Source organism: Amphiura filiformis, chromosome 1, assembly GCF_039555335.1.
Source record: "Amphiura filiformis chromosome 1, Afil_fr2py, whole genome shotgun sequence".
NCBI lineage: Eukaryota > Metazoa > Echinodermata > Ophiuroidea > Amphilepidida > Amphiuridae > Amphiura > Amphiura filiformis.
The window spans coordinates 47,032,221-47,045,392 of NC_092628.1; the positions used below are offsets into that span (position 1 = coordinate 47,032,221).

General features: G+C 35.9%; 1 protein-coding gene across 1 annotated transcript in view; it reads left to right on the forward strand.

Annotated features, from left to right (window-relative positions):
* LOC140147964 (Golgi-associated kinase 1B-like) overlaps positions 1-13,172 on the forward strand; it is a 67,430-nt gene that overhangs the window by 36,415 nt on the left and 17,843 nt on the right. The window contains 2 exon segments of the mRNA XM_072169773.1: positions 1,372-1,873; positions 1,875-2,713. Coding sequence (XP_072025874.1) covers positions 1,372-1,873; positions 1,875-2,713 — 1,341 coding nt within the window.

A 13,172-nucleotide genomic window follows, 5' to 3' on the forward strand; every position in this document is an offset into this window, starting at 1 on the left:
ATGGAGAGTGTTCAACCAGAAGTAAATTCATGGATTACTATGTAGCTTTAATTCTGCATTAAAAACAAACGTTATTTTTTGTTTTTGGATCTATCGGGTTATTCCATTTAAAATTCACACTACCTCTAGGGAAGATTTTGGAAATATCTTCCACAGGGGGAGTATGTTTTTCAAATGTATTTGGTCAGGGTTAATGATTTTGAAACCCATACTCCCTCTGTATTATGGCGTTACCTACCGGTATATTGTCCACAACTGGAGTGAGTATTTCAAATAGAAGTTACCCAATTGTCTATTCTATTCAAAACTCATACTCCCTCTGTGGCAGACTTTAGCTAAATCTTCCACAGGGGTAGTGTGGATTTTAAATGAAATAGCCCATTATACTGCAGCTATAACTTACGTGGCATCCGTCAACTTCACTAATACTAAACGGATAATTACACGTTCAGACACAGTTTAATTTGATCACCACGATCACTTTCACGCGTCTCCGACATACAGACTGTGCGTCAAACTGATACCCGGCTGCGGAGATCAATGAGCTATGAGCAGTACGGAATGTTTTAATTTTCTTTAAAACTAGTCTTAAAGGGGTGGTGCGATTTCATGAGGTGATATTCCCATTTTGGTTGACATGGTTGAGTTGACCGTGCTCCCACACTCCCCACGTATGAAGTTTCATGCCGGTATTGTAACCCCTTTGGATATGAGACTCAAAAGGCCATTTTAAAACCTATAGGATTAATTATAAGTTAACATGATTTAAGGTCGTACAACACCCCCTGATAAATTTTGTGACTGATTTTGCATTTTTCTCAAAAAATAACTACACACTGTTAACAAAAGTTATGTATATTATAGGGGCAAGGAATTCAATTACTTCACTGAAATTTCAGTGATTCAAGACAAGTGGTAGGCTATATGTTAAGAAATGAGCTACATTCTAGCTGTATCTCTTTTCTTATCATAAATAACGTAAACTTGTCTTGAGTCACTGAAATACCAGTGTAGTAACTGGATTCCTTGCCCCTATAATATATCTAACTTTTGTTACCAGTGTGTTATTATTTCTTGAGAAAAATGCAAAAATAGTCACAAATTTATCAAGTGGTGTAGTACCACTTTAATTAAGACACACTAAGTTTAAGACTAGGCTTTCCAACTTGGCTCTTAAAACATCGTCTATACATTAAAGTGTAAGACACTAACAAAATAAACAATGATGAAAAAGATATCAGTGTATCGGTTGAATGTGGTATATCGATAAGAAAAGCTCACAGATAATGGTCATTAATATAAAGTAAATGCTTATAATAATATTATGGTCCTAAAATATCTAAAAATGTTGTTTTCGCTTTCTTTTCACAGATGAGGTCTCGCTGTCGGATCCACCTGTTCCAAAGAAGACGACTTTTATTAACCACAAGAATACAATGGGCCATTATTGGATTAACATCGCTTATTGCACTCAATACCACACTCTACTGGAGTTTGAATCAAAACATTGTAGTGCCACCCCCTGACACAGATGTCAGCGACTTTCCAATTCGCCGGAAGGTGATATCTATAGATGATAACTGGGATGATACGGGGGAACCACACTGGGAAGTTATAGATCCGGTAGAAGAAATCCATGTCAAATCTGTTCAACAAGAGCCATCTGAAAAGGATATCGTGCGGTCCAGAAAAAGTAACTCTTTAAAAACGAATATTAATGAAAATAGGAAAAAATCATTAACGACTGACAGGCCAAATGTACGGTATATAACTCTTAAATCTTCAGCACAATCAAAGGATGCAAATAAGTTAACTAGAAAACATAACGTCAGTGACAAAGCAACCAATCATGACACTCTCCAACAAAAGCCGACAGTTCATTTACAAAAAGCCTGTAAGTGACACGCAAGTACAACCTAAGGTTGCGTCCAACCAGAAACCAGCAAGTAATACCAAACTTTATGCAAAAAGTAAATCTATGAAAGCAAAGGAAACGCAACCAGTTATGGAACATATAACATACCATCACGGGAACATTTCATCTGCTAGAGGCGCAATTTTGAAGCAAACCTCTCGAGGATCTCCCAGAGCTTCAATGCCATCAATCCGCCCGCATTCCACAAAGCTCCCTTCAGCATCTGGAACTGGAAATATACGATACTATAGTAAGCCTCCGTGGTTTAGTAATGAGGATATACAAACATTAAGGTTATTATCAGAGGAGGAGATTCGTGATATTCGTACTTTACCTTCTACTTTCGGTGATCAAAGAAAAGCGGTGCTCTTTAGAGCGCCAGAAAGGATATTTGAAAGTGGCGCTAACCAGCGCCACGGTGACCTCGGGTCATTTCTGGGAAAGTGCAAATCACGTGATACGTGTGCCATGGTGTTGCCAGGAAACCACATCCACGAAGTACTCGCCTTTCATGTTGACAGAATTTTCGGATTTAATCGGTCTTTACCGTGTGTAGCTCGAAATCTACCCGATGATTACCGATTGTCCAATGTCCAAGGTAACATACGGGCCGGAACAATTTATCCAATCACATCTTTTGATTCCGGCGCACACATGGCACAAGACGTCCTGTTTTGGAGTAAGGATAAGTTCCGACAGTGCGCCAAGAAAGGCGATGTGATATATACCAGTAAAGATTGTGAAGGTGTGTCCCCAGATGAAATTTCAGGATTGGCTATGTTCGATTTTCTATTACAGGTTTGTATGCAAATATTTGTTTTCTCATAGATACAATCAGACAAGACAAATTTACTTGTTGGGAGAGAAATTAGACAAAATAATGCACTTGCGCTGATGTTGATGCGTCTAATGCACGAGCCCCGAAAAAACACGCGATTTTTCTATTTTAATAACGAATTATCGCTAAAAATGTTGGAAAATAGAAACAAATGTAAATTCATCAGTTAACCCGCCCGAAAAATGAATCAATCCTACGCGACACGAACGCGCGCGAAACCCTGCACGTAGTACTCGGAGTGCACAATATACACAATCAATGCATGTTTTGGATTTTTCTAACGCTTGCTCTGATTGGTTCTTGCTATCAAAGAGTGTATGAATTGATATTATTGGATACCCGTAATCTGGTAATAAAACGTTATCATCTTACTTTGCTCACACACTAATATGGGCACTTGCTTCTCTCATCATATTTCCTCTGCCTTACATACGAAGACCTTGTTTCTAAACCACATTAAGTCCACAAACACATGTTTCTGATTTCCCTGTGCGATATTGCAATGGGTGTTGATGCTATAGGTACAGTGATTTCAGTTGGATGCACCATTACAAAGCAAATAGTGGATGGACGCACAGTAACAATACTTTGTGAGCTAGCCTTTGTTTCCCAAATGCGAACAATAGTCTGCATTGTTGCTAATGTCTAACTTTGTGATTGTATCACACAAGTAAATGAGAAACATGTGGTTGTGGACTTAACATGGTTTGGAAACAAGCTCTTCATAATACAGAGATGCTTATCTTCTCAAGATATATCCACAATGTTTGCACAACTTTTGATTTCAGTTTCCCCCCGAGCCGATTGTAATAAGAAATCTCATTTAGTAATTAATTGCGAACGCGTAATTTCCCAAAACTCTACTTTATTGTCTAATTTTAATATTTACATTAAAAAACCCATAAAACGCGCGTTCTTATACAAGATAATTTGTTAAGAAAATATTTTTTTAAATCCAAGGATTCTCCATCACTTGTTTTGTTTTTCTTCTGAAATCATCTCATTCTGCAGTTCTGTCACATTTTTGTCGTTACTTGTGTATTTTTTCGTGTCATTCTATCTGACATCACAATTATTGGGATATAGCTATACGTGTGCGAATTCAACCTTTCAATTTGCAGCCATTTAATGAGCTGTATTTCTGGTTTTTATAGATTTTCTTCTGATCCCCACTGACTTTTCTTTAAAAAGGCCTTCATTGACTTTGTTTCTGTGATCAAAGTCAAAAGTCTGAGTGCTCCCAAACATGTCAGTGAATAAATGACATATTAATTGATAATGGCGACTATAATTCAGAGCCGACTATACATTAAAACACTCCTACTAAAAGCAACCAAATGGATTTGCTAAATTGTGAAATGTACACCGAAATGTGGTAAAATTATATTTATTGATAACGTACCTTTAATAAAATTCATGCAATCAAAATGACCAACCTCATGAATATCTTACATGTTTACAGGATATGCATGCCCTAATCCTCCTCCATCTAGCCCTGCAACCAGGATATAGCAGCTAAAAAAATATACCAATACATAAAACCCATTCCATGCGGAATCTGTCTACAGCGGAGTCGACAGACCACAGCATTTTACACTGAGTATACTAATTTCATATTTGGTTTGAACGGCGTCAATTGGGAGCAAAAGAAATTTAATTTTGATTGTGGGTTTCTAGACAATAGACTTCCATTTTTTTAAAAATTCGAATTAGGTTGCTTGTGTACCTTACAGCCAAAGTAAAATCATGAACAGCACATTTCAAATTCAAGTAGTTCGCTAAGTGTGTGGAGAAGATCCTTTGATGCATAAGTGCTCCAACAACCTGCGCTACTTATGTGTCTATGGGTATTTTTGCTACGCGTTAAGGTAGTTCCTTCACTGACATAAAAATGTCCCAAGACGGAATGTAAATACAGGTAAATGCTATCGGAATGCATGGATGAATAAACACTTGGAAACTCGTACTTTTCGAATTGTATATGAACGTTTCTTAATTGCAAAACTGTAGAAGGCTCTTGTACCAACATGCGAGAACACGAAGTGCTTTCTATACATTTCCCATGATTGATATAATTATGCACAAATTAATCAACGCTATACACTAGTGACACAATTTTGTTTGACTTTTCCGATTTTGTCTTCAAGATCAAACCATCGTCAATGAGCACGCTAAACACTCGCTGCAATTGGGTGAAACATTAGATAAACTTTATCATACTAGTATCATACTGTGCAACTGAAACATGTGAAACATGGAAAAGGTACAAGCTCCCGTGTACAGTTATTACGTATCGGTTATATATTTATTATTAAAGCAAAAACGGTTTGTAAAAAAAGAAAATTAAAACAAAAAACATTCACGAAAAACGATATGTTCTTTTCCTAGGTAAAGTTATTTTGTAATAATGTGTTCCGACACAATTTATGGCTTCCCGATTTTTTTTCTGATGACTAAATATGTCAAAACCTGAAAGAAAGGATAACCAGAAATGCTAGGCAAACCTTTTTTTTAGATCTAAATCAGATGTTGCATTAAGTGACATATTTAGATCTTTTTTCAACCTCTTGACCTACCTGATTGCTTATTGATTACAACTATCTTACCGTAAAACACTTCTGCCATAACACACGATCTGCATTAAACCCAAAACTCACGGATGTGGAAAGGACATGCTAGACGTGCTTTCTTTTGCACATACAGCTTCCTTAACCATATCTCTGCGGCAACCTATAGTCCAAGTATATAGATTTCAATTTACAAACACATTCGCGGTTAATATCCTTAGACAATTATTGTCAAAGGTACGTAAAATGATATGACATCCCGTATTTCTTAATCTACTTCCACAATTTCATAATTATATCGATCGTATTTCAGACAGGCTTTACGATAATGCTTCAAAATGATTAACGGCCTTAAATGTGTTTGGAGGATTATTTTCCTAAAGTGGATGACTTTTATTTATAGGTGAAGGTACAGTTAAAAGTGTTCTCAAAGCGCTGACAAAATTCAGTCTAACACAAATTTCCAAGATTAACTGAAGAGACTGTAACTCTTGAGATAAGTTTGTGATATTGAGAACAATCTTAGAATTGAGTAAAATTGGAGAAGACGTGATGCTTTTAGAGTTTGAAAAGAACCATAAGTATTTGGCCTGATTTAGGAAATGGCAATCGTTATAAGCAGAGTGTTACAATTTTACTCTAACACCATTTTAAGTATAATCTTAGCTTACTTGTCATTGTTCAATTCAGATAAGTACTGAATGTGTCATGAATTTTGTGCTCCAATTCCAAGTGCACTAAAATGGCGCGAAAATACACTGACGTGTTTTTTTTTCTCCCACCTAGTTGATCGTCTGCTATATCGGATAAGCATGTGTTCTATTAAGCAATAAATGAAGTGGGATTCATGTTAATGACCTGTCGATCTTAAATACGCGTACTAATCTTTATTAGTAGCGATCGTCATGATAATGTCGATGATAGACTCTGTGAAATGTCATCAGAATCAACTTGTTTTCCAATGACATCTCACCATCTCAATGCAAGTTCCAAAAATATATATTTACTGCTACAGCTGTATACAGAAAAAAACATCGATATACTCTTTGAGCTCAGCACGATTATCAATTACATGTCCCTGGTATAACAGATCCGTACATTATAATTATTAGCAATCACGGCACTCTCAACGTAACTCTATAACCCCGAATCTCAACAAAATCCTATACTATACACACCCTATATTTAAGCAAAACATTATCCCTGCTACTAATTCAATTCTAACTCAACCCAAAGTAATAACCCTACACTAGCATTAAAACGTAACCCTAACCTTCAAGCTAATTTCCATTCTTCATGTTCTTGAGTTCCAGAAGAAAAACGCTGCCCTTGTTCTGAAATAGACATCTCAATCGATACATACGCTAAATTACTTAACGGCGTGTAAGGTTTGTTAGTTGAGCACACAACAGCTATTGTATCCCTTTCCCCGGTATCCTTTTACAGATCTAGAATCATCTTAGGTTTCTTGTTTTCCACTGACATATAGTTTGCTATCACTCAATTACGCTCACTGTTTACACGATTGTACTCGTCATGAAATGAAATGTACTTACTATTACCATTCATCTACTATAGCAACAACTATTAGTTGTTAATATCATTTTTTCTGTTTATAGCTATTAGCTATTACTTAGTATTCACAATTTTGTAGTGATTATTCACTATTCAGTTCTGGCAAAATCATCTAATCTAAACCACATTTCTAAGATTAATTTAAGAGACTCTAGTGAATTTATTTTGAGACAAGTTTAATGTATTGATCTTAGAGTTGAATTATGATAATGATAGTTACATAATACAATATGTTTATATTACTTCTCAAAATAATACTTGGAGAAGACGTTATGGCAATCCTTAGAAGCAAAGTGTTACAATGTTACTCCCATGCCATTTTTAGTATCATCTCACCATGCTCACCTTACGTGTCATTGTTCAATTCTGATAAGTACTAAACGTGTCATGAGTTCTGTACTCTGATTTGAAGTGCACTAAAATGGCGCGAAAATACATCGACGTGTTTTTTCTCCCACCTGCCTGATCGTCTGCAATGTGGGATATGCATGTGGCCTAGTACTAGTACAATTTAAGCAATGAATGAAGTGGGATTCATGTTAATGAGCTGTAATCCTAGAATGCGCGTATTAATCTTGATAAGTAGCGATCGTCATGATAATGTCGAATCAACTTGTTTTTCAAAGACATGTCATCATCTCAATGTAAGTTCCAAATATCCCTATGCACAGCTACAGGTGTATAAAGAAAAAACGTCGATATACTCTTTCAGCACGATCACCTTTTTTGTTCTGATTAGAGTATTCGTCCCAAGTATAAAACATATCCGTCCTTAATATGAACAATCACGGCACTCTAAACGTAACTCTATAACCACGAATCTCAACGAAACCCTAATGCACCCTCCTAATTTAAGCAAAACATTATCCCTACTACTAATTCAATTCCAGCCCAAAGTAATAACCCTACACTAGCATTAAAACGTAACCGTAACATCCCATTCAGTTTTCATTCTTCATGTTCTTGGGAATTCCAGACGAAAAACGCGGCCCTTGTTCGGAAATACACATATCAATCGATACATACGGTAAATTACTTAACGGCAAAACATTACCCCTGCTACTAATTCAATAATTCTAACTCAGCCCAAAGTAATAACCCTACACTAGCATTAAAACGTAACCCTAACCTCCAAGCCAATTTCAATTCTTCATGTTCTTGAGAGAAAAACGCTGCCCTTGTTCTCAAATAGACATCTCAATCGATACATACGGTAAATTACTTAACGGCGTGTAAGGTTTGTTAGTTGAGCACATAACAGCTATTGTATCCCATTACAGAAACATCTTAGACTCCTTGTTTTACACTGACATATAGTTTGCTATCACTCAATTACGTTCACTGTTTACACGATTGTACTCGTCAGGATATAAAATGCACTTACTATATTAGCATTCAACATTATACTATAGAAACAACTAATACTTGTTAGACATGCTAGATAACATGTTTCGCGTTGCAGCCAAAAGTGTTCACATTTTACATGTTTTATAGTGATAATTCTCCAAACGATGTCTAAAGAGATATTGAATTTTGCTTGAGACAAGTTTATTGTATTGAGAATAATCTTAGAGTTGAATACGGAACAGAAATAGTTACATATATAATATGTTTATATTACTTCTCAAAATAATACTGGGAGAAGACGTGATGCTTTTAGATTTTGAAAAGACCATCATAAGTAAGTAGCCTATTTTAGCAGGTGGCATTCGTTAGAAGCAATGTATTACAATGTTACTCCCATGCCAGTTTAGTATCATCCCACCTTACGTGTCATTGTTCAATTCCGATAAGTACTGAACGTGTCATGAGTTCTCTACTCTAATTTCAAGTGCACTAAAATGGCGCGAAAATACATTGACGTGTTTTTTCTCCCACCTGATTGATCGTCTGCAAAGTGAAATAAGCACGTGTTTTAATTTAAGCAATAACCGAAGTGGGATATATGTTAATGACCTGCCAATCTGAGAAACGCGTCTTTATATAAAAAGCGAATTTATAATCTTTTATTAAAGTCGACATACTGTATTTTTTGCTAGATTCCTTTCATTTAAGTTAAATCTTTAAGTACATCTGTTTCAAACAGCAAAAGTTCTCTGAACTCTTCTCATGCTCTTCGATACATATAAATAAGGAAGTAAGTTTTGAATTCTGATTACCTGTCATTAAATGTGGGTCACGTATAATTTTCTTTATATCTATTTCTATTGACGCAGTAGGACTCATCGTTTATGGGTCATCCCTAGGTAAGCTACTTCGTGGGCACTCATTATCAAACCCCTTTCCTACCGTTTGAAACAATCATGACATACTAAAGTGGTGGTCTGTGAATCTGGAGCCTGGATCAACTTCTCTTTTCTTAATATATGCCCTTCTGTACAAATTCCGGATCGTAGAGTATACCTATATTGATACAGATACGTAAGGGATGAAATCAAAACTCGACCGCGCCGGTTCTGTCCGGTTACTTAGAACAAAAGCAACCGGATGGAACCGGACGGAACAGGCGGTCAACCGCCGGTCGAGTTTTGATATCGAGTTAAACATCTTCATGAGGCCAGAGCAGAGGTACACGTTTGCAGTACTCATTTACCTACTTTTCATCACACGCAACACTGCGCAAAGTGTTTACCACTTGAAATTGTTTTAGTGCGTTCTGATGTAATGTTTTTATTAGAACATGCTCCTTTTTTGAGCAACTCCTCCCACCATGTCCACCCTTATCGATTTACATTATGATTTAAGTTCTGCAATATCAAGCTCATAAAGTTCAATGCCTCTGTGATAGTCATTAACTCAAGTTCATCTTGGTGTATTCTTTAAAATCCCAGACCTCAGTGATACACAATATAAATGTCAAAATGCTAGATGACTTCACTTATAGTACGTCATCTACGTCCCAAAGAATTAGCTGACTGAGATAGTACCGATTAGTTTCCATCATGGTTGTGCTGTTTAACTGTATCCCTGGCTGCTCTTAACATCGACAGTATCATTGCTATGTTTGTTTATGACATATCCGTTCAAACAGTACCAATAAGTCCCGTATTGCTTCAGTGCGTCAGTAGCTCTTAACCATGTTTAAGACGGAATCTGCCTTTGAGATTCAGTTGCCTTGTATGTGGAAAGTCAAATGGTTGTAGACACGGTATTAATCTTTATTATGTTACTACCAATCATCATGCAAATGTCGATGACAGACTCTGTGAAACGTCATTAGAATCAACTTCTTTTCCAATGACATTGTTCCAAAAAGATTTTATCTATTTACAGCTACAGGTGTTTATACAAAAAAACTCGATTATTTCAGCACGATGTTAATTTTTAAGTTCTGATTGTAGACTATCATTAAGCTTTGTATAACAGGTCCATTATATTACATGTAACAATCACAGCACTCTATTAATGTAACCTTATTAAACCCCGAATCTCAACAAAACGCTATGTTAGGTTAAGGTTAATGCAAACCCACAATTTAAGTTAATTTCATTCTCCAAAGCTATGTCCCTGCAGTAGCATTAAAACGTAACCCTTTATACCTTCAAGTCAATTTCCATTCATAGTAGTTCCAGAAGAAAAGTGTTACCTTATTCTCAAATAGACATCTCAATCGATACATGCGGCAAAATTACTTAACGGCGTGTAAGGTTTGTTAGTTAAGCACAAAATGACTATTGTATCCCTTTACAGAATATCTTATGTATCTTGTTTTCCATTGACATTTAGCATGTTTAGCTTGCTATCACTCAATTACGATCACTGTTTACACGATTGTACTTGTCAGGAAATGAAATGCAACATTCAAATATCTACTATATAGCAACAGCTATTCGTTGTTAGAAAACACGTGTTCGCTTTATAGCACATGTAATTTGTGAAATTAAACCAGTTTTTAGTTACTTCATTAACAGACAATATTCATTACTTTGGATAACATGTAAGATGCTGATAACGAAATCATGGAAATAGCAATAAACGTGAAGAATAACAATAACACAGCAGTGTGTATGTACCCGGGGGTATGCATCGAAATTGCGGATGAAAATACTTGTGTTTGCATTTACTAAATGTGATCAATATTGTTGAATACTTAAGTCGATATACTTTGGTATATGATATACCAAACGTTCATATTGTTTTTTTAGAGAGATGATTTTGTTTCACACATGGTAGATGATCGAAGAATAAAATCTCCATATCCAATCAGCACAAATCGCCTATTGGATATGGTGTGGAATTCTCTATTATCACTGATGATCATGCATATCGTGTCCGAGCCGCAATCCCATAAACAATGATACAAAGTCTAGGCTTTCAGAACTTGAGACGCAGACGTCTGATAAAACAATTATTGTTCCCTATCGCATCTCACAAAGTCCCATATCTTACGATTGTTCGGAATTTAAAGACTGAACGTCTACTCAATTATGTTCAGTTATTTGACGAGAAATAAAACGACCATCACATTTGAAGCATATGACCTTCAGAAGTTCAGAGGGCCCAAACATGTCCCACATTTCAAAACTCTGCTGATATTTTTCATACTTTTCGCACCCCCTTTAGCCTCGCAACTTAATATCATGAAAGACTGCTGGCCCACAATCCAAATTCTGTAATTACTGTTCAAACACACGAAAACGTCTGTTCGTCTCTGTGCCATTTATTGAGCGGAAAAGCTTACATTTGTACAACATTGTGTCAATATCGCCTGCTGTATACAGAAAAAAACCTCGATATACTATTTCAGCACGACCACCTTTTTAGTTTTTGTGATTCTAGGAGTACTATCATTTAGCTATGCCAAGTATAACAAAGTCCAGCCATTATATTACATGTAACAATCACAGTACTCTAAATGTAACCTAACCCCGAATCTTAACAAACGTTATATTAGGTTAATGTAAGCCCATAATTCAAGTAAAACATTACCCCTGCCGCTAATTCTAAGTCAATTTCATTTCCCAAAGCTGTAACCCTGCAGTAGCATTAAAACGTAACCCTTTACCTTCAAGCCAATTTCCATTCATAGTAGTTCCAGAAGAAAAGTGTTGCCTTATTCTCAAATAGACATCTCAATCGATACATACGGCAAAATTACTTAACGGCGTGTAAGGCATGTTAGTTAAGCACAATATAGCTATTGTATCCATTTAGAGAACTTCTTATGTATATTGTTTGTTTTTCATTGACATTTAGGTTGCTATCATTCAATTACGCTTAATGTTTACACGATTGTACTCAGGAAATGGAATGAACCATTCTAATATCAACTATAGCAACAGCTATTAGTTGTTAGAAAACATCGCTTTATAACACATGTAATTTGTGAAATTAAACCAGTTTTTAGTTAGTTCATTAACAGACAATATTCATTACTTTGGATCATGGAAGATGCCGATAACGAAATCATGGAAATAGCAATAATCGTGAAGAATAACAATAACAAAGCAGTGTGTATGTACCCGGGGGTATGCATCGAAATTCGTCGTCCGTATTCCATACTGGCGTATAGTGGGGCGCCGCGAATAAACAACTTTTCGAGAAAATCGGGTTTGAAGAAATGCCAATTTAAAATCGAGTTGTGTAAATCAGACATTCATTATATTTTGTAAATGATGTGAAATTTCTGTAGTAAACTAAATAGATTTTATTGTTATATATTTTTCAAAAGAAATAAATACATACTATTGCTGGCAAACTGAAAATAAAACTATACGTCACTATGGAAAACGAACAAAACGCAATACCCTAACCTAACGTTAACCGTACGCCACCTCGGTCGCCGTGTAATCCCTATGGCATTACTTTTCGTCGTTCGTATTCCATAGTGGCGTATAGGTCCGATACGTGTACGCCACTATGACGTACGATGTTTTTCATTTTGCCGATATTTCATAATTATAAAATGTGTATAAAAAGTGGCGTATGGTCGATACGCCACTATGGAATACGAAAATGTCACTTTGTAACTATACGCCACATTTAATTAATTAATTACTAATTAATTAGCTAATTATGACTGATGAGACTTAGAAAAATGAAAGAGAACATAATTAAAAACATATGTGCCAATTTTCAAAAAAATGACCAAAAATCACTATACGCCACTATGGAATACAGCCGACGAATTGTGTTTGCATTTACTATATGTGATCAATTGTTGAATACCTAAGTCGATATACCAAACGTTCATATTGTTTTTAGAGAGATGATTTTGTTTCAAACATGGTAGATGATCGAAGAATAAAATCTCCATATCCAATCAGCACAAATCGCC